The sequence below is a fragment of the Gasterosteus aculeatus genome, chromosome 2 (genome assembly GCF_964276395.1).
Source record: "Gasterosteus aculeatus chromosome 2, fGasAcu3.hap1.1, whole genome shotgun sequence".
Classification (NCBI taxonomy): domain Eukaryota; kingdom Metazoa; phylum Chordata; class Actinopteri; order Perciformes; family Gasterosteidae; genus Gasterosteus; species Gasterosteus aculeatus.
The window spans coordinates 12008517-12016484 of NC_135689.1; the positions used below are offsets into that span (position 1 = coordinate 12008517).

At 43.9% G+C, this 7968-nt stretch overlaps 1 protein-coding gene across 2 annotated transcripts; it reads right to left on the reverse strand.

Annotated features, from left to right (window-relative positions):
• Window positions 1–824: 824 nt before the first annotated feature.
• On the reverse strand, window positions 825–7125 carry spsb1 (splA/ryanodine receptor domain and SOCS box containing 1). Of its 2 annotated transcripts, none has more exons than XM_078093011.1 (3): window positions 6868–7125; window positions 2962–3817; window positions 825–2192 (listed from the first exon to the last, which is right to left on the reverse strand). In XM_078093011.1, exons 2-3 carry the CDS (start codon window positions 3653–3655, stop codon window positions 2065–2067), a joined length of 822 nt encoding a protein of 273 aa, XP_077949137.1. In that variant the 5' UTR covers window positions 3656–3817; window positions 6868–7125; the 3' UTR covers window positions 825–2064. The 2 variants fall into 2 exon arrangements, with proteins under 2 accessions (XP_077949137.1, XP_040050046.1); XM_040194112.2 differs by having other exon boundaries at window positions 6454–6901.
• Window positions 7126–7968: the final 843 nt, after the last annotated feature.

Sequence of the window (7968 nt, forward strand, 5' to 3'; positions counted from 1 at the left end):
TAGTTGTACATATAATGGCTCTTATCTATAGCAAGTTGTAAATCGGCTTATTTGATGGAATGTGCACTTTGTTCTTCTGGGTTTGTGTCCTTATGGTTTAAATGCACTCATTGTAAGTCGCTTTGAAATAAAAGAGTCAGCTAAATGACAGGTCATGTAAAAGCTTCATGGGTGCTTTGACATATGCCAATTTACACTTTAGGGTTCGGGTTAAATTAAATAAAGGACTAGGCCTTAGCAGTAAGAATTCTTGCATTCAACATTGATTCATTGCATTAAATGCAATCATAGTAACATACATGTGCATAAACACTTCACTCGATGTGGTACGGTTTATAGCAACATTTGTAATGTCACACATAATATATAAATGCCCTTCTATCCAGCTTCATCAAAACTAAAATTGTACTTACGCTCTGAAAGAGGTGCAGCGGTGCAATACATTATATTTAATTGACCACACTTTAAAAGCACAACTCAGAAGGTCGAATGTTTATAGAAAGGCTGTGCGGTGACCTGTAGCATATTGAAAAGTTCTTATTGCCAAAGTACAACAGATCTTTTGCAAATCTTTTTTCCCCATTGAAGAAACCTTTACAGGGACATTGAACCCCGGCGTTAGAAATCCATGTTACCAGAACCCTGAACTGAATTCTACCTGAACAAATACTGTATGAAGCCCATCTAACGTATTGACACTGTCCATAGATCTCAAGTCATCACATGAAGCATTTAACGATTTCACCTAAAATGCAGCGAACACATTTTTTCTGTCCCCAGTAGCTTAGGGACATTTTCACTGAATTACTGTACAATGCACAATATATGCTTTGAAATAAACTTTAATAGACATACAAATCTACAATACAAATAAAATGGAAGCTGAAATCAAGGAAAATAGAATGAGGCGCAGTGTCTAAACATCTGCACATTTAAAAATACTAGTTAACGGGTCCATGACGTGGTGTTTGAAAGTGTATGTAATGTGTAAAAAATGTATATATATATATAATTACATATATATTTTTTTACACACACACACAGAAGCTTTTATTCCATTTGTGCAGCACGTTGCAGATTGTCTCTTGTTATGGTGCCCTGCTCATTGGTTAGTGCCTATTCTCTGGCTGGATATATGCAAACCAGACTGGTGAAATAGAAAACATCACAGAGACCCCATTCCGCTTGTGCCTGAAAACTATTGCACGTACAAAAAGCCGGAGTGACGGAAATGTTTCTTTAAAAAGACATGTGTCTAGATTTCCTGCAGATACCTGCTAGAAATAAATCACAGTGACATTAACCGTATGTTACAATTTCTGGTGTGGATGATCCCGTCGGATACCTTGATGTAAGCACTGAGGCACACTTCCATAATCGCAGAGTAATAGAGTACAGTGAGAGGTTGGAGCTGCCTCAGTGCATTCATCCACGCCGCAATGCAGACTCACCTTTTAGTGGTCAGCATCTCCTTTAGGCGATGTGTGAGCAACATTTTTATTAAATATTCATTAAAAAGAAAAAAAAAAAAATTCTAAAAACAAATGGGAATTAAAGTTCCAATACAAGTTGAGAGCATGGACAGATTAGTTTACTGCCACCTTGTGGTTAGATGCTTGCAGTGCTTTGTGCACCAACTCTAAAAAGTTAATATCCATCACAGTTCCGTTTGAGCAAAGACATATGACAAATTAAAAAAAAAAAAAAAAAAAGGCTAGGATAGAAATTCGGAATAAAGTCACAGCAGAGATACAGACCACAAATGTCACATTTGCCTTAAAAACAGGGAGGTACACCAACACGGCGACTGTCCGGGCATCGTCCGGATCAGCATGTGCATAGCGGTCAGTGATTCCTGATTTAATAAAGTTTGAGAACATTTGCAAAGAGTCATAGAAACGGGATGAGAAACGCAAAAGGTGTCCACCCACTATCACAAAAGCGCACTTAAAAAGGCTGAGCAAGTCCAGGAGGCTTAAGCAATGTTGTCAAACGGGTTCAACCCGAGAAGGATCCCAGATGAAAAAGGAGGGCTTGCCGAGTGCGTCGTTACCATCGGCGGCGTCATTGGTAGAGCAGGTAGTTCTTGAGAGAGGCGGGCAGGGGCAGTCTGTGGATTTCGCCCAGACGCTCTCTTCCTAATGCCACCCTCACCGAACGCCTACACAGGTCCATCAGAGACAGAGGTTCAGCTACGGGAAGACAAAAAATACTGAGTAAGAAAAATATTACTTTACTTTTATACTGAATATAAAAAGACCCACGATATTAACTTTATCAAACAAAGTGCCTCACCACATTTCCCCTTCCAACATGCCACAATAATAAGAACGTGCTAAAAAATTTTTTAACTTATATGCATATTATTGCATTGGTGCTGGTTTTCCACAGGCCTAAAGTAGGTCGCAAGATCCGAGCTGAACATAAAAGACAAATGAACGCACAGCACTTTGACACGAGGGTAGTACTGCATGTTTTCATAACGGATTTTGCTTCATTTAATGCTCATGAGTCCTTTCAAGTAGCTTTAGTCGAATACAAAAAAAAAATGTTTGCCCGTAAAGATTAAGGACCACTGGAGGTTTTTGAAGTACCAACATCTATAATGGCGGCACCACAGAGTAGAAAAGAAAGTATAGTTCTTGAGTAAAATTTTTTTTTTTTAAAGTAAAGACAAAATCTAGGAGATTTAAGGGAAAAAACTATTCCGTTATAAAGATGTCTGTTCGAAGGAAAAGTGTGACGCCCGCCCCGTGGACTGCAAAGCAACAATACAAATGCCATCCCTGGTTGTGCTGATGCTACACACAATGGCTGGAGGAGTGAGAGTCAGCTCTACAGGAAGCGGCTGCAGGAATATGTCCAGCTCATATACGGGCCACTTTTGTTTATTGCATTAATCCGTGCCACTGGTAGTGTTAGAGCCAGACAAAAGATTAAGACAAATGAGTTTGTACTTACGATCCAATCCATTTATGTAGCGGATTCTTATTTCACAGTGTCCCCACACGGCGCTCACCACAGGGTACAGCTTCCTGCCCTTTAGTCCTCTGAATGCCACCCCTAGATAATGTCCGTCCACTATGTAACCCAGAGTCCCCTCATCCATGTCCAACACCACCAACAGGGAGTCTGGTATTATGAAGGTGTCGTCTGGCTCGAGAAAGGCCGGGTAGGTTTTTCCTGGGTGGTTCTTGCCGTCGTGGTAGAGTTTACTCCGGCACAGGTCCCAGCCCCAGGAATCGGCGTTGCTCCCCACCAAATCGGTGTAGCCCACCGAGTGTAACGGGGCATCACTTGAAGCCACTCCAACCACAGCGTGCGTCCCCCTCTGACGCATGGCCCAGCTGATCTCCCACACGTGCAAGCCCCTCGTGTAGCCGACGCGCCCCCTGATGGCGTCCGTGCTCTGCGCCACGGGGTGCCGGTGAAACACCAGCTTGTTGTCGTCCTTGACAAAGATGTTGAGGGAGCGGTCATCGTTGTTCCACGAGTGCTGGACCTGGACGTCTGCGCTGGCGGGCGGTATGTCCAGCAGCAGGTCCAGTCGAGACGGCTTGGTGTGACTCAGGGCCTGTAGCTCCTGCTTCAGGGGGCTGAACGCTGGGTCCCGCATATCAATGGTTTTAATGCCACCTGGGACTTTTTGCCCCATGCTCGGAGTGGTTATTGCAGCTGTCCCCCTGCACCCACCCCGCCCTCCTCAAAGTCTTCACGGGGGAGTGATCAGCCTCAGACCGTCATGCACTGTGCTCTTGCAAACCAAGTAGCAGGTTTGTCGCTACCTCGTCTCGGCCAGGTGCTGTTCAAACGCTTCCTGCAGGTTAAAAGAAATGAGAAAAAAGATTAATGAATTATTAAACTATTTTAGCTAAACATTTAATATGGACAAAGGATAAACTCCCTTACGATTAGCTTGTCAAATAAATGACAAGCTAATCATAAAGCCTTGTACATCTTCTGCAATTACGTCATATAGCATCTATTGAAAAGGTTGGTGCATGTTTACATTTAACAGTAAACTCAGTGGCTTAACATCAATTCATCAGTGAACAGCAGATGCATGTGGCTTTGTTCTCTTGTGATGAATATTGTATCAAACTTAGAATTCACTACCAGACAGTTCTGCCTGAGATGTAAACTTAAATGTACACACGATAATATTACGCAAAAGGAAACTGTTCTGACGATGGCAAAAGGTGCAGCTCAACGCATTCTCGCTCAGCAACCTGACGTTAAATCAGGATGTAGAGAATACGAGTCCATACAATGTTTAGCCAACCAAGATCCACATTTCTGCTATTCAGCTGTACTAGAAATATTTGTGATCGATTGAAAAAGGATTATGTATATCGAATTGGACTAGAGCGGTCCAATTGATCAGTGCCAGATTGGTTTGCTGGAACAAATTAAAACAGCATAATTAAAATTCGACAAATGTGCAGTTGTAGACTTGACATGTTGAATACTCCACTAGTTATGCCAAAGACTGCCCTTTGTTGCCTCATCCATAAACAAATCAGGGCTGCAAAAGGCTAATCAGACATTTTCATGCATTTCATTCATAGATTGAACAGTTGTATAATGTCTATCCATCAATTAGTAAACTGTCTAATAGAAGAGCAATATTCAGATCTTAACGGCTTCTACGTTGTACTTAAAACAAGTTACATTTATTGTCAAGAGCTCTGTGTGCTTAAATGACACACGTGTTCTTGCGTTCCATTTCTTGGTAAATTAGTATTCGGGCAAACAATTGAAAGGCAAATGTATCAGTTGTCCTGATTTTTACACATTCATTTTTGGCGATCTTATCTTGATAAAACTGTTCTAGAAGAGTCTGAAAACATGGTCTCCAATCAGGACGAGGAATCAAGCAGCTACAGCAAAGTGCATGCCATCTGGGCAGAAAGGACTTTGACTCCCCACGTACAGGTGACACATTTAAACAGGTCATTAAGTTTTATGGTTCGGTCATTGTAGAGTTAGTTTCTCAAAAGCTAATACACATGACACGATTCCCAGTCTCCAAATACAGAACAGAATGAATAGAAAGATTTGGGGGGGGGGGAAACTCCAGCATAAAATAAGAAATTGCTGGTCTAGTCAGAGAGCAACCGGAAAAGCAAGTTATGAAATGTCTGGCTGAGAAAAAAAAAAAAAAAAAAGTTCCCTCAAGTATGAGCAAGACATTGAAGTTCTTTGAGGCTGCAACGGTTTGAGAAAACCAGAAACAACGATGGCATGTTTGACACCGGCTGTGAAACTACTGCTTTGACCCCCCCCCCCAGTCCACCTGCAAAACACCCGCCTATACCGATTATGTTCTTACTTCTACATTTCATTTTGAACTTTAAACCAATCTGAATGTCAATGGGACTACTCCAGGTCAACAGCCAGGCCATTGTTTTATGGTGACCTGTGGCTCCTGCTGCCCTTTGGTCTTCGTACTGCCGCCTGTGTTGCAGCTGGGCTGAGGAGAGCGTTGTGTAACCTTGTGTTGCTGGGATGGCCACTCTAATTGAATTGTAGACAAGAGTTCATTGAGAAGTGCTTTGGCTCCGCTTTTAATGCAAGTAAACAACCATTTAAATGGGTCATGTCTCTACAGTGATCGGAAAACAAGAGGGAAGAAAAAGCAAGCAGCGGGTAGCCAGCATCTGAATGTAAACCATCTCCTTTCCAATGCCTGTCCATCCATTCAGGGGGGGGGTGAAACATGTTAATTTGCACTTTAAGCCAGCAGTTTAGCATTCCTCTCGCTATGGCAAAGTCTCACGTCGCCATGTGAGAAAACCTACTCAAGTAAATAGAAACAGGACAATGAGAGGTCTTCCCAATTTTACCATGGACTTCAAAACAAACAGACCCATTACACGTATAATAGGTGGCTTGTGGAGGGATATATTTGGGCTAGGATCCTGGCCTGGTTGGGGTTCCCGGGCCCCCGGTTTGGTTAGCAGCTTATTAAAATGCAAGAGGAAGGGCTCAATGGTTTTGCCTAGCCAGGAAACACTCGTCTCTATTGAGACCCAATATAGACGGGGCCCACCCGAACTTAAGCCCTGGCTTGTTTGTTGACCTGCAGGGTGTACAAAGCTCAAGGTTTACTAAAGACATCCATTGTGCAAGTACAAATACGTTATGCAGAAACACGTTTTTCAATGCATTAAGACAATAATGATAACTGTTTTGTCTTTTAAGTTAGATCAGTTATGATCAGGTCCTTTTTGGAAGGTGTAGTCCAACAGTGATAATTACCTCACTTCAAAATCAGAATTCGCTGAGATAAATTGGTTGGGCATCACATAAAATGACACAAAACAAAAACAGTACCAAGTCAGCTGCTTCCGAACGACGGTTAAGTCAGAACCACAACGGCTGAACACAAACAGACACTTCGACACGTAACGCGGCGCGTGAAAAGTAACGTCACACCTCCACAACATCTACCTGAGCGAACGAGGCCTCCTGGACAAGTGAGCCCATTGTCCGGCTCGCTAACGCGGCCCGCGGCCTACAGGTCGGTCCGGCGTAGAAAGCCGCTTCGGTTCCGGGTTACCTGGAGCTCCGCTACACGGCGGGCAGCACGAGCCGCGTTAGCACGTTAGCTGTCCCGCAACACGGCTAAATGCTAACGAGGCGCGAGGACACGGGCGCCTCGGTCCTTCCGAAACGGGACGCCGGGGAGACGACCAGAGGGCGGCGTTCTGTACGGTTTGGACCGGTGTGGAGGGGGTCGTGATATGAAAGAGAGACGAGTTACGGAAGGCAGCGTATGAGCAGGAAAAGCAGGGGGAGAGGAGAGAGAGGCGGCGCGGGGGGGGGGGGGGGGGGGGGGGGGGGGGGGGGGGGGGCACGGCTAACCTTGTTAAAGTGGGGGAACAACGGGGAGGAGGACACCGGGACGGGCTTCAGAGGCTTCCCCTGGTTACTCCATCGCAGGGTTCCGTTTCCTCGGAGGCTTTACCTGCGGCCACTTCAGCCTGGTGATGAATTGGGTGAAATGATGATGGCTGCTCCGTACCAGCTCTGGCATCACGTGATTAAATGCTCCCAGCTGCTCGGCTTGATTAGCACCTCCTCTCTGACCGACCTGAAGTCAGCTTCACGTTGACACGTTTCGGCTGGTGGATTCTTTTTTTTCTTCTTTTCAGTAGAAATCTCAGTATAGTTCAATGCAAAAAAATATTACTTTGCAGTTAAATATTTAACATTTATTCCAACAGTTTGACATTACAGTGACATCTTATTCAAACAATTCAGTATACCAATGTGTATATGTGTAAAACAATATTCAGAATATGATAACTATTACTTGAAATTCATTCATAGTGAAACTATAAAAAGCTGCTTTTGTTTTTTTGGTCCGTCTCTTGGGTTGTAAACAAAGGTGGCCCGTATATAAGCAGGACATATTCCTGCAGACTATAACTCCTCCGGCCATTGCGTGTAGCATCAGCACAACCTGGGATGGCATTTGTATTGTTGCTTTGCAGTCCACAGTGCGGGCGTCCGTCACACTTTTCCTTATAACAGACATCTTTATAGCGGAATAGTTTTGTCCCTTGGTATAGTATAGGGCGACGCCAAAATATAACCAGAGTGTATTTCGGTTTCCCTGTGTACTAGTATCCTGCTTAAATGCATTCTTAGAGATAATTAAGCTGTCATTGACTGTCCTAAGGGCATGCATGTGATGTTCAATGGTGATGGATAATTCACTTTGCGTACACGCACACGCACACACATACACAAACAACAGTAACCAACTACAGTGACACTATACAATGGCACACTGGGGCACTTTGTTGTGCAACTCGACCTCCAGGCCATTCAGTCCCTCGCTGACACGGTTTCCAAAAAAAACAAACAGAGGATGACGTGGAGACGAGAGCAAAATCCCCAAAACATCAGTGAGTTAGTGAGTCTAAGTCATCCTGCCCTGGCTGACTCTCAGACCTCAGG

What these genes read in the sequence shown, in the direction of transcription:
- spsb1 (XM_078093011.1), bottom strand. Translation starts at nt 3,655, where the DNA reads ATGGGGCAAAAAGTCCCAGGTGGCATTAAAACCATTGATATGCGGGAC. An exon ending in CTACATAAATGGATTGGATC is followed by an intron (nt 2,193 to 2,961) that starts GTAAGTACAAAC and finishes GTCTTCCCGTAG; the next exon opens with CTGAACCTCTGTCTCTGATG.